Source organism: Dermochelys coriacea, chromosome 4, assembly GCF_009764565.3.
Source record: "Dermochelys coriacea isolate rDerCor1 chromosome 4, rDerCor1.pri.v4, whole genome shotgun sequence".
Taxonomy (NCBI): Eukaryota; Metazoa; Chordata; order Testudines; family Dermochelyidae; genus Dermochelys; species Dermochelys coriacea.
The window spans coordinates 97,239,919-97,254,003 of record NC_050071.1 but is presented as its reverse complement, the minus strand read 5'-3'; the positions used below and the strand labels follow the sequence as shown (position 1 = coordinate 97,254,003).

The 14,085-nt window shown below is 39.3% G+C and overlaps 1 protein-coding gene across 2 annotated transcripts in view; it reads right to left on the bottom strand.

Annotated features, from left to right (window-relative positions):
• Positions 1-460: 460 nt before the first annotated feature.
• The window catches only part of KCTD8 (potassium channel tetramerization domain containing 8), a 191,597-nt gene continuing 177,972 nt past the window's right edge, over positions 461-14,085 (bottom strand). For both annotated transcript variants that reach the window (XM_038398166.2, XM_038398165.2), the window contains one exon: positions 461-1,761. In XM_038398166.2, coding sequence (XP_038254094.1) covers positions 1,561-1,761 — 201 coding nt within the window. In that variant the 3' untranslated portion in view covers positions 461-1,560. The remainder of the gene's footprint in view (positions 1,762-14,085) is intronic.

The following is a 14,085-nucleotide window of genomic DNA, read 5'->3' as shown; positions in this document are numbered from 1 at the left end:
ATTGAAAAAGATATTGATTTCCATATCTGGTTTATGAATTCAGTTTTTGTCTACTCTAGAATTGAATATTCATACTAACCTCATCATTTGTAAGTGTAGTACACCCTATTATTGACATTTTGGAATCAAATATTTTAAGAGGTCTTTTCCAATAGCTGTCAGAACTGTTTTCTGTTTGGTCAGTTAAAATATTACGTTAGTGCACTCCCAGTTGAGATCTTTAGCATAGCTGGTTGTGTGCTTTAAAATCAGTACCGTGGCTCTCTTGATCTTACTGAGTCTCTGTTAAAAACTCCAATTAAACTCTAGCACCCAAACATTTACTCACTGGCTGTTGAAACATATTTTCTTTGTTTTTGTTTTTTTCAATAACAGAGTAGAAGTGTTATGGAAACACTGCACAAATTGTAACAATTAGCCTTAGATCTACTCAAAGAAGACAACGATAGCCGAGAAAATCTACCAGATGGTTCTTTTTAATAAATACATTAATGTCTTTTTTATTTTTCTCCAATTTTGTTGGCTAACATGATAACAGAAACTTTCAGACCATCAAACCAGTTTTCACAATCTGCTGTTAAGCTTGCATTTCATAGAAATAGTTCTGACAAGCACTAATAGATGAATGTTGGTGCAATAATGAAACAGGATAAGGCATATTTACACCGTCCTTACATACAGAACACTGTACACACAAAAAAATCACAGATCTGGAACAAAGCAAATTCAGTCCCCAAGACATTTTACGCTTATAGGCTTGGCATTAAATAAATATTTACCCAGCAACAGACAAACCTCTTGTTCTTGTGTGATTTATTTGTAACATTGTGCTCATGCAAAATAGATATTTGTTTTATTGCATTAACATTGAAAGAGTATTGGGATTCGGTTCTGTAACCAGTTATATCAAATTTAAAACCCCGTTTCTCTCCATCCTTAGCAAGGTTGAGTCATTTTTACTGATGACATAAAGTGAGCAGTGATCTGATGATTGGGTTTTTTATTTGAAGAGTTACAAAATGACAATGAATCCCAGATGATTATAGTGTGAAAACCAACTTTCTTGATCATGCACATTTTGTTTTACTAATATAAAATAGTTTAGACCAGATTCATCTTGTATTTCTTTAATTTTTTTTAAGAAACCATGTACTATCCAACATCCAGTGTTCACAGAAAGAAATAAGCAGCAGGAATCACTCTGACTGCAGAGTGGACCATAAAGAGGACAGCAGTAGGATAGAGGCAACTTTAATAAACAGCAAATGCACCAGAGATACTTCATGAGAGAGGCAATTAACTATAACCCATATTTTTGTAAGAGTTCAGACTGCCATGGCCGTTTGCGCTCTGGAAAGCAATCTGGAATATGGATTTTTTTAAAATCTTGAATACATTTTTTCATTTCTTCTTCAACACTCAGCTTCTCACATACCTTCTTTTTAGAAAGATTTGTTTCTCTAGACTTGCTAATGAGAGTTTGAAAGAGTTCACTGTTCCTGCGTTTGTCTGGTGGTGGCATCCACTGCACTGGGGCCTTCTTTGATGGACGATCCAAAGTTAGAGTATTTGGCTGGTGTGCTGTTGGCTGTTGGGTGCTAGCAGCATTTTCTTGAGGAGTGCTAGCCTCTGAATGGCTGTCACAACTAGAGGTGGACAACTCATTGCAGGAAGTCCCACTTTCGCTTCCTTTGTCTGTGACTTTGTCATGCTTCCTTTCTTCGTGTTCTTGTTTGGGAGACACTGTTCTCTGAGGTGGTCCTAAAAAAAGGGGGAAAAAATTGTAAACATTAACTAGACAGCAGCTTAAACAGAAAATTGGCCTCTGTTTTTACAGTTTTTAACACTATTTTGTGATGCACTTTTGTAAGCTATAGGTCAAATTCTTAGCTGGCATAAAATGGTGTGGCTTCATTTTATTTCCTAGCACTATATCATTTTATCCCAGCTGAGAGTCTGGACCTATCTTTCTGTTCAATATGAAGTTAACACAATAGTCTCCCTACTGAAATATATTTCTATGTCAAGAGTAAATTCTTCTCCTGGATTCTTCTGCAGGCAATGAAATGTGCATAAATCCCTCCAGGCATGTTTAAATGAGCTATTTTGCCATTATACTCCAAGTAGCTTATTATGGAAAATCGTTGGAGTATTAGGAGAATAATGCCATACAATTTGCAAAACTTGTCCCTTGCTTAAGTAAAAAAGGTCCTAGGGTTCCGATTATGTTTTAGGAAACTCTGAGTTATTTTGTTCTTACAAATATCCACTAGTCATGTGTTCTGTAGATGTCACCATTGCTCTGAAGCACCAGACTCAAAGTAATACTATTCTATAGGCAGCATCATATGTGCTACTAATGGAGAGTCTCGGGGCCTGATTCTTATCACACACTTGTTTTAGTATTAGTGCATTAGTGCATTAGCCATTAGTGCAGGTCTACCACAGCTACAACATCTCCCTTGGGTTGTTTACCAGAGAGGCAGAAGGGAAGTTTTGTAGGTCACAAGACTTCATAGTAGAGTTGGGTGAACATATTTTTTTGCATGGATATTTGCTCAGAAAAAAAAATTGATTTTGCTTTGCTTGTGTTCTTGCCCCCCTTTTGTGTTTTCTTTCCATGTATATTCTATCAAACAAATGTACTGACAGAAATGATTGATAAAACTATCTGTTTCAAGGCAATATTACAAAATATTCATGGAAAATGAACATTGGAATCCTAAATGTAATTACTTGCCCTGAAAACCTGATTCTAAGAGCTATGCTCATCCAAACTGGAAGCAGAAACAATCCTTTGGGTTCTACATGTTCAACCATAACTAACCAACACAGCTCAAATATGGAATTTCAGATAATGAATATTTCAGTGAATTATCCACAATCTATAGACCAAGAATTATTAGCTGAAAATATTCTCTAAACAATTCTGAAAAAACAGCTGCTCATGGAAAATTCACAAACAGAAAAAGCCAAACTATCTAAACAGGTTATGGAAGATTCTCTCAAGCTCTGATTCCTACAATTAAAAAAAAAAGTCAAGCTGGAAACACTAGAAGAATTGTGATATTACCATTTATTCATATTTTACTTTTCAGGGCAGATATTTTTTTCTTTTAAACATTCATAGATCAGACTCAAAATTAGGGTGAGCATATTCAAATCCAAATTATTTGGCTGCTTCCTCTCCAGATGCACTGGAGTTGGCTTGGAGATTCTCTCTGTTTAGTGTATACCCTCTCTGAGCTTCTATAATTTAGCCTATTATATTTATTTCAAATGCTGCTTTTACTGTGTCTACAGTAGTGAAACTGGTAATGATTTTTCTCCTCCACTCACAGTTCTTTTATTCATACTGTATATCTCTGTTTTTTTTCTGTTTGTTTATAAATAGATTTGCTTTTACAGGAGATTGTTATACTGCTGAATTCTCATAAAAGTTGCAAGCATATGCATAGATCATTAAGACACTACAGGTTATCTATTTTTATGAGCTATTAAAAGGGTGTTAGGAGCAGAAGAATCTTATTACATCCACAGTACAGAAGTTACAGCTGAATATGACACATATGGATAAATATACAGATGGAAATAAATATCATGATAATTTGAAAATAAAAAATATTCAACACATTATGTGTGTCCTAAATACAGTAATGGAGAACCTATCAGGAAACAAATAATTCTGTTAAATGCACAGATTAGATAAAGCGTTAGCTAATAGAGCTGGTCGGACAACAATGATTTTTCCGGCACTTTTTTTTTTTGACAAAAAATGAAACACTTCTAATAAATACTTGGCATTTTTGTCAAAAACAAAAACAAATATCAAACTCTGATATGTTTTTTAACGAAAAAACATGTTGGTTAAAACTGGAAGAAAGCTGAGTTTTGATTTCTTCAATGATAACCTGAACATTTTCAATGAAAATGTTTTTGTTGAAAATTGTTTTCTCAAAAAGCCATTTTTCATAAAAAAAAAAGTTTTGACAACAGCTGAGGATCTGCTCCCAAAAGTTCATCAAATTTTTAAAGAAATTTATGTGCAGAAAGTGTTAGGGTGAAAACCTGGCCCCATTGAAGTCAATGGCAAAACACCAAGGGGCCTGATCTTTCTATAGTGGAAACATTATATGGCTCTAAATCTAATTTATACTAAGACTCCTTTACACTATTCTGAGAGGAAAGGGATCTTAAAGTGGGTATGAATGTTATTAGGGCCCTTTCACTCTGTCAGGGCAATGTAAAGGAGCCTTAGCGGAAAGGAAAATCAAGACCATAAATCATTACCCTTCTGGTAATTCAAAAATGTGAAACAGATTCATCTTTGGGTGAAACCATGTTAAAAACATTCAGCCCAAAAGGAAAATCTCTGAGAAAGTTTGAATACGTGAAAAGAGGGGGTTATAGAAAAAGCCCTACTGTAACCTTCATGTTTGCTCTCAGTCAAAAGCTGTAATAGTAAAGTGCTTAAGGAATCATTGTAGAGAAACTAAAGGAAATGGTGAGAATCATAAAAATATCATGAGGATTATGAAAATGGGCAAAAGCAAAATATGTCCCTTGATTTATTCCATTAGGTTTTATTATATTCAAATGATAAAAGGACAAAATGATTTTTCCATAATAATTATAGTTCTGTATTACTGTACTCAGTGCAGGGGAGAGGGATCTCACTTGCCTAACATCAACAAAACCTTTGGTAGTGGTAGTCAGCTCTTCTTATTATGTGCAGAAGTGTTCAGATGTTCGAGAATGTTTATTTGTTGCTTGAACATATGGACAGTTCAAAACGAAGAGTATGTATGTGATTGCACACTTGATGAAGCCTTTTATTTTAATTTCTTTACCTGCCTTGGTATGATAAAAAGACTCACAAATGTTGCTGCAGTGGGCATAATTCCTTCAGGGGAAATTACCCTTTAATAGTGTTAAGCTCAATGGTGTGTGAATGGTTATGTGGTATTTGAAGTGAATGAATCAATTTATCTTTAAGATTAGATTAGGACCACATGCTTGTGAACGATAAGTGCTTTGTATAAAAAGAAATTTAAAAGAAAAACTTGTGTCATATTTACTCCATCTGGTGTTAACCTGGAATCAAGATAGTCTTTACAATATCTTTTACCTAAACATCTTTTTTAAAAGGTAAGATGGCATGGGTGATAAGGACTCCTTGAGGAAAGTCATCTGTGTGGAGACGTTCATTCATTCATTTCCAATTACCGCCATGTACCTCTTGATTTATACATAGTAATCCTGTCTAGATATATAAAGAGGGGAATTTATTTGGTATGAGATAGGACATATAATGGACACCATTATCCAATCTAATCTTTTCTTCAGGATATCACACATGCATATTTTTTGGATGTATTGCTTTTCCAAGAGTATTTTTTATTAGATATAGCATTACCTACAGGGGAAAACACTGAGTGAAACTGTTTTACTGGCAAGTCAAATCTTGCAGGGAAATCAACAAGTAGTCCAAAAACTGTCTAGTTTTTATGTCTTATTAGTAATATGTCTGTAATGTTTTAAAAAAATATTATGCCTATTGTGAAAAATGCCATTTTCTGGCAAGTAGGTTACACAAGGCAAGCATAAAAATAAGCACATCCAACCAAAGATAAAGGAAATACATTGAAAATGATTTACTGGGAAGATGCAGACAGCCAGAACATTGACATGGTATCTCCTCCCAAAATGGTTTCCTACACAACCCAGAGGATTGGGAGAATACTATGTTGGAAGATACAAGAAGAAAGGAAATGAGGGTGGGAAAAATGTAAAAATAAACCCACTTAATATAGAAACATTGAAAGACAAGTCAGGAAGAATCAGCATCCACCAATGTCTATCTAGTACAAGCACAAGAAGTACATTGAATTCAGCACACTTGGATCCTAATTGACAACCCTAGTTTAGTGCTGTAGAGCAGTGTTTCCCAATGTGTGCGTTACAACCCCTGAGGGACTCATAAAAGGCAAGTCGTGGGGGCTAAGGTCATGAGACATTAAACATTTTATTACAAACTAAGCAAAGAAAACCTTGCTCCCCTACTCCCTGCATGCCCTTACTCCTGAAGGTTAAGTATTCCCTGTCTAATTCTCAAAACACCCAGACAAATAAATTAGATAAGCTTATTGTCATCATAGACACATATTTTATTCTTAGTTTTCTAGTAAACGGAAGGCGGTTGCAAAATTTTTGACTTCGAGAAAGAAGTCACCAACCTGAAAAAGACAGAGGACAGCAGCATCTTTTCCCAGACCCTTAGGGGAAATTCTTTTCCCATATCAAATTTGATGATAAGGTTAATCATGTATATGCAAGTAGAGCTGGTTGGGAATTTTCGATTAAACGTGTTTTTATCAGAGAATGCTGATCTGTCAAAACTGAAACTTTCACAGAAACATTTCTGGTTCCACAAAAATTCCATCCAGAAAGTTTCCCAGGTCCAGGATAGAATAAGGAGACCCACGCCAGCATTGCTCTTGCTGAACTGGAGCAGTGACTTGAACCTGGATGTTCCTGTCCAAGTGAGCTTGATAACCACTATGCTATAAAGTCAGTCTCTCTTTCTCTGAACCAATGAATATTTCATTATTTATCCAAAGTGAGATAGCTTCAACGAGAGAGATTGAGAGAAAGATGTGGGAGGCCCAGATTCAAGTCCCAGCTCTGAATCACCACTCAGGTGAATGCTCTAAACACAAGGCTATTGGCTATTCTGGAATGGGTCTCTCTCTTGCTCACTCTCACACACCTGTTTTTTCCCCACAAAAAGTGTTAAAAGGTCTTGTTTCCATTCTGCTTTGTAACAAAAACAAATTCCCAAACCTCAACAATGGCTGTGGAACAGAATTCTCATTTTCCAGCCAACCCTACATGGAAACAAGAATCACCACAGTTAAGGATCTAATCATATTTACACCCCAAGTTACCTCTGATTTCAGTGGGAGCTTCCAGTTACTCAGCATATGTGAAAATCAATCCACTTACGAAGATGCTTAAATATGAATTTAAGAGATCCATGTCTGAGAATCTTGGTCCTAATATTTTGTTTTAAGAAATCTTTATTCAGAACTTGTATTAAATTTTTTCCTGCTTTATTATTAAAGGTCCTATTATCATAATTTGTTCGGACAATATAATCACCACTCTACAGTACACAAAAATCAACACAGTCCTTATTGTACCCTTTTTCCTATATTTTTTAAATATAATTTCAAAAAAATTTTATTTGTTAATTTTTTCAGTTCCCATGCTGTTTTCTCACATTTTTCTTTGTTAGCTATTATTTTACAAGCCCTAGAAAAAATGCCTAATCTTCACCACCCGCTCTTCCATTTTTCATAATTTTCTTTCCTACAAACATGTGTAACAAAATTATGTTAATATGAATTTGCATCATATGTCAAAACATGCTAACAGAGACTTGGCAGCATACCAAGCATGGGCTCTGGTATTAGAAAATGGCTCACATTAGAGAAATCATGCCCTAGACAACACTGATCTAGGCAGTCTGTATATAGTGTTACATTGTACTAATGACAGTATTGTGGGCAATATGGAAAATGCAAAACAATGGGAAATGCACTCTTGAATCAAATTCCTGCAGTACATTCCCTTATTGAGAACTAATATAGAATTAAATCAACTGAAAGAAATAGAGGCCACAGTGAATTATCTTCAGGATTCAAGAACTAGTAACAGGGCTATAATTCACAAAATACCCATCTTAGATTTTTAGACCCGTAATACAGGCCCCCTGGATATTGGTGATTTGTCAATTTGCAAGGATCCTGTCATAGGATCAGAAATTTCTGCTGAGAGCTTTTAATGTTTTACTAACTACTGAATGGGGACAGTCAAGTGCTGCAATTCTTCAGAACTTTCATGTCACTAGCTTGAAATACAATTCAAACCAATTATTTCAACACTGGTGGCACTATCCATTTCTTGTTTTATCATTAAGGTCTTATATATAAAAAAATAAAGAAACAGAATATGAAACCAATGGGGCATTACATGCTAAAATACATAAACATGTGCCAATAACTATAGGTCCAAATTGCTAGATTTGCTTTATAGATTGTTCAGCACACATCCACTCTGGGTAAACAATTTCTTTCTCTTGATTAATTTTGTAAAAACAAAACAAAAAAACCCACCCAATTTTTATGGTGTACATTTTAAATAAAAAAGGATTATGTTAAACTATGTAAAGTTACTGCCTTTAAATGACAGAGAACAATGCAAGCAGAAAGGATGTATTGTACCTACAGTCAGTATGCAAATAGTATTCTATCCTCACATAAAAAAGCAAATGTGTTAAGTTCCAAAATGTACCAATCTAATGTATACACAACCCAAAAAGACTAAGGCCTGATTCACTATTGTGTTGTTCCAGTTTTACACCTGTATATCTCCTTTGAAATCAGTGGAGTTACACAGGCATTAACCTGCAGTAACATAGTGACAAATCAGGCCTGAAATATTTAACGGAAAGACACACACATTTGCAGAAGAAGTGAAGAAGCTGAAAGATTTGCAGTAACATAGAATTAACAGAATGTAAGGAAAAGGGATTATGGATCACCATTAAAAAGTCAATAATCATCAAGCTACCCCACAAGGATATTTGAGATATCACAATATTTCCTTATAATTATATATACTTGTTACATGGTACCTGAAGGTGACCCAGGCACACAGGTCCAGTACAAGGCCTCTGCACCAAATAAATTCCACTTAAGTAATAAAAATAGGGCCTAGATGGGACTTATTATTATTATTTGTATTTCCATAGTGCCTAGGATCCCTAGTCTTTGACCAAGACCCCATTGTGCTAGGTGCTGTACAAACACAGAAAAGATGGTCCCTGCTCCAAAGAGTGTATAAAGTAAGTATAAGACAGGAGACCATAGATGGATTCAGATCAATAGATGGGGGAGTACAAGGAAAAAAGGAGACAATACTGATCAGCATGGTACGCAGTGACATCAGCATACCAGGGGCCAAACTGTTGTCAATTTTTTTGCAGGCATCACAACAGAAACTGAAACAGAAACTACTATATGCCACAAGGGGCCACAACAATGGTTCCAGTAACCCACCCAGCAATATTGTTAATCTATCCAACTATACTCTTAGCCCAGCGGAAGAATCTGTCCTATCTCGGGGCCTCTCCTTTTGCCCCTCCACCCCCACGAACATGATACAGTTCTGTGGTGACCTAGAATCCTATTTTCGACGTCTCAGACTCAAGGAATATTTCCAACACACCTCTGACCAACATATTAACCCACAGAGACCTTCCTGCCAACACTACAAAAAGAAGGATTCTGGGTGGACTCCTCCTGAAGGTCGAAACAGCAGCCTGGATTTCTACATAGACTGCTTCCGCCGACGTGCACGAGCTGAAATTGTGGAAAAGCAGCATCGCTTACCCCATAACCTCAGCCATGCAGAACACAGTGCCATCCACAGCCTCAGAAACAACTCTGACATCATAATCAAAAAGGCTGACAAAGGAGGTGCTGTCGTCATCATGAATAGGTCGGAGTATGAACAAGAGGCTACTAGGCAGCTCTCCAACACCACTTTCTACAAGCCATTACCCTCTGATCCCACTGAGAGTTACCAAAAGAAACTACAGCATTTGCTCAAGAAACTCCCTGAAAAAGCACAAGAACAAATCCGCACAAACACACCCCTGGAGCCCCGACCTGGGGTATTCTATCTGCTACCCAAGATCCATAAACCTGGAAATCCTGGACGCCCCATCATCTCAGGCATTGGCACCCTGACAGCAGGATTGTCTGGCTATGTAGACTCCCTCCTCAGGCCCTTCGTTACCAGCACTCCCAGCTATCTTCGAGACACCACCGATTTCCTGAGGAAACTACAGTCCATTGGTGATCTTCCTAAAAACACCATCCTAGCCACTATGGATGTAGAAGCCCTCTACACCAACATTCCACACAAAGATGGACTACAAGCCGTCAGGAACAGTATCCCCGATACTGTCACGGCTAATCTGGTGGCAGAACTTTGTGACTTTGTCCTGACCCATAACTATTTCACATTTGGTGACAATGTATACCTTCAAATCAGCGGCACTGCGATGGGTACCCGCATGGCCCCACAGTATGCCAACATTTTTATGGCTGACTTAGAACAACGCTTCCTCAGTTCTCGTCCCCTAATGCCCCTACTCTACTTGCGCTACATTGATGACATCTTCATCATCTGGACCCATGGAAAAGAAGCTCTTGAGGAATTCCACCATGATTTCAACAATTTCCATCCCACCATCAGCCTCAGCCTGGACCAGTCCACACAAGAGATCCACTTCCTGGACACTACGGTGCTAATAAGCGATGGTCACATAAACACCACCCTATATCGGAAACCTACTGACCGCTATTCTACCTACATGCCTCTAGCTTTCATCCAGATCATACCACTCGATCCATTGTCTACAGCCAAGCGCTACGATATAACCGCATTTGCTCCAACCCCTCAGACAGAGACAAACACCTACAAGATCTCTATCATGCATTCCTACAACTACAATACCCACCTGCTGAAGTGAAGAAACAGATTGACAGAGCCAGAAGAGTACCCAGAAGTCACCTACTACAGGACAGGCCCAACAAAGAAAACAACAGAACGCCACTAGCCATCACCTTCAGCCCCCAACTAAAACCTCTCCAACGCATCATCAAGGATCTACAACCTATCCTGAAGGACGAGCCATCGCTCTCTCAGATCTTGGGAGACAGACCAGTCCTTGCTTACAGACAGCCCCCCAATCTGAAGCAAATACTCACCAGCAACCACACACCACACAACAGAACCACTAACCCAGGAACCTATCCTTGCAACAAAGCCCATTGCCAACTCTGTCCACATATCTATTCAGGGGATACCATCATAGGGCCTAATCACATCAGCCACACTATCAGAGGCTCGTTCACCTGCGCATCTACCAATGTGATATATGCCATCATGTGCCAGCAATGCCCCTCTGCCATGTACATTGGCCAAACTGGACAGTCTCTACGTAAAAGAATGAATGGACACAAATCAGATGTCAAGAATTATAACATTCAAAAACCAGTTGGAGAACACTTCAATCTCTCTGGTCACTCGATCACAGACCTAAGAGTGGCTATACTTCAACAAAAAAGCTTCAAAAACAGACTCCAACGAGAGACTGCTGAATTGGAATTAATTTGCAAACTGGATACAATTAACTTAGGCTTAAATAGAGACTGGGAATGGATGAGTCATTACACAAAGTAAAACTATTTCCCCATGGTATTTCTCCCTCCCACCCCACCCCCCACTGTTCCTCTGATATTCTTGTTAACTGCTGGAATTAGCCTACCTGCTTGTCACCATGAAAGGTTTTCCTCCTTCCCCCCCTGCTGTTGGTGATGGCTTATCTTAAGTGATCACTCTCCTTACAGTGTGTATGATAAACCCATTGTTTCATGTTTTCTGTGTGTGTGTATATAAATCTCTCCTCTGTTTTTTCCACCAAACGCATCCGATGAAGTGAGCTGTAGCTCACGAAAGCTTATGCTCTAATAAATTTGTTAGTCTCTAAGGTGCCACAAGTACTCCTTTTCTTTTTGCGAATACAGACTAACACGGCTGCTACTCTGAAACAGAAACTGAGAGTTTGAAGGAGGATAATGAGATAGTTTTGCAGATGTTTACAAGGAACTCTTCCCACCTGTGAAGGGCAGCATGGGAGAAATGCGCTTACTGGAAAATCTAACAAATGAGGGCTGGAGAAAGGTATCATGGGCCAATCAGAGGCAGGAGTTGAGTTGATATATCTATAGTGAATGAGAAATGATAGGTAGGGTGAGAATAGGCTATGAAAGGCCTTGAAAGTAAAGACAAGTAGCTTATGTTTGATGTAATAGAAAAGGGGGAGCCAGAGGAAGGATGCAAAGAGTTGGGTGACATGGTAAAAACGATGGGCTAGGTTAGAGAATGCAATAGCATTCTGAATGGACATGAGTGTAGCATGTTACAGTAATCCAGATGTGAGTTGAGAGCCTCAACAAGAGTAGTAGCTATGTGGATGGATAGGAAAGGCTGTAGATGTTATGCATACAGAATCATGCATCTATGCATCTTAGATGTTATGCATACAGAATCACCATGATTTAGATTAAAGCCTCAATGTGAGAGCCTAGACAGAGATCCAAGTCAAAGATGATGCCCAGGTATTGGCCCTGAGTGACAGGCAAGATGATTTTTTCCACCAAATGCATCCGATGAAGTGAGCTGTAGCTCACGAAAGCTTATGCTCTAATAAATTTGTTAGTCTCTAAGGTGCCACAAGTACTCCTTTTCTTTTTGCGAATACAGACTAACACGGCTGCTACTCTGAAACCAGGCAAGATGATGTTATTCTCCATAGTGATCAAGAATGGAAGTAGCATGGAGGGCTTAGAATGGGAAGTGGGGAGAAGAAGAGCTTTGTTGTAGTCATATTGAATATGAGCTGATAGCTAGACATCCACAAGGAGATGTCAGAGAGAGGCTGAGATTTTAGTTTTGACAGAAGGAGACAGGTCTGGAGAAGTGAGGTAGTCTGTGAGTCACCAACATAGAGGTGGTAGTTGAATTTGTATTTGGGGATGAGATTACCTGGAGATAAGGTGTCAAGTGAGAAAAGAAGGGGATCAAGAAAATATCCCACAGAGAGCTGGACGGGGATGAGGAGGTTCCTTCAGAGGACCCCTGAAGGAGTGATTAGAGAAGTAGGAGAAGAACCAGGAGAGGACAGAGTCATGGGAGCCAAGGAAGGACAAGATTTTAATACTAACGTGGTCAACAGCATCATAGGTGTCTGATAGGTCATGGAGAATGAGGATGGAACACTTCTTCTGAGCTTTAGCGAGGAAGAGGTCATTAGAGACTTTGATGAGAATGGTTTCAGTGCAGTGCAAGCGGCAGAAGCTGGGCTAGAGAGAGTCTAGGATGGCACTGGAGGAGAGGACCTCAATAGCGATTAGAAACAATGCGTTCAGTGAGTTTAGAAGAGGTAGGGTGAAAGTTGGAGAGATAAGTGGCATCAAGGGTGGTTTTCTTTAAGACAGGAGAGACTAAAGCATGCTTTTATTCTAAGGGACTAGCAGGCTTCACTTGGGGCCAGCAGGCCTAGTGGTTACGCTGCATCCAAACAGTCTCTCCAAACCTTGAGGTGACTCTTCTGAGCAGTCCAAGGGCGTGGCTGCCAAGCAACAGTTTGTTGCCTCTCCCCAGTCCTCCAGGATCTCTCAGGAGGCTGGGGAAGAGGGAAGGATGGGGGACCCAGGCTCTCCCTCTCCACCAGGTCCCAGCCCAGAGCGCAAGAGGAGAGACGTGAGGGGTGGCTCAGTCCCTTCTGGCTGCCACTGCAGATCAGCCTCCCATGGGCAATTTCCTGCTTTCCCTGTTTCCCTTCAATTTGGGGTATGGCCCCAGCCATCTGGTTCCACAGTCTCGGTAGTTCAGTGCATCCGCTTGGGAGAGGAGGTTTGCTTCCTAGCTCACCCTCTTAGCCAAGGGGGAAGAGGGATCCCTTTCAAGACTTACTCACAGTCCCAGTCCTTCCCTTCTAGATTGTTCTGCCTCAGCGGCTACAGACTGTCTTTCTTCTTGCAGCCAGTCTCTCCTCCGTGCTCCCCCCATGTCGCACTACCAGAGCTCCCTTTTAAGCATGTCCTTCAGGGGGATCATGCCCAGTAGCTTCTTCACCCAATACCATTCTACCACTCTTTTTACCTGAGTGTAGGGTCTTTAAACCCCACCACAGAAGGGAAAGAGTGGGGGGGCAGGGACAAAGAGAGAGAGATTAAAGAGAAGGGTATGGTAGGGGATGAGAATAGGTGCTAGGGCAATCAGGAGATGGGATGGGATGCTGTCATTGGGCAAGTGGAGGGGTTACGGGACAGCAGATGAGAAACTTCTACATCTGTGACAGAGGAGGAGAAGGAAAGGACTTAAGTGGTGCATTCTGGTTTTTATTTATAATTTTTATTAATGTTTCCAAATACAACAAATTTACCA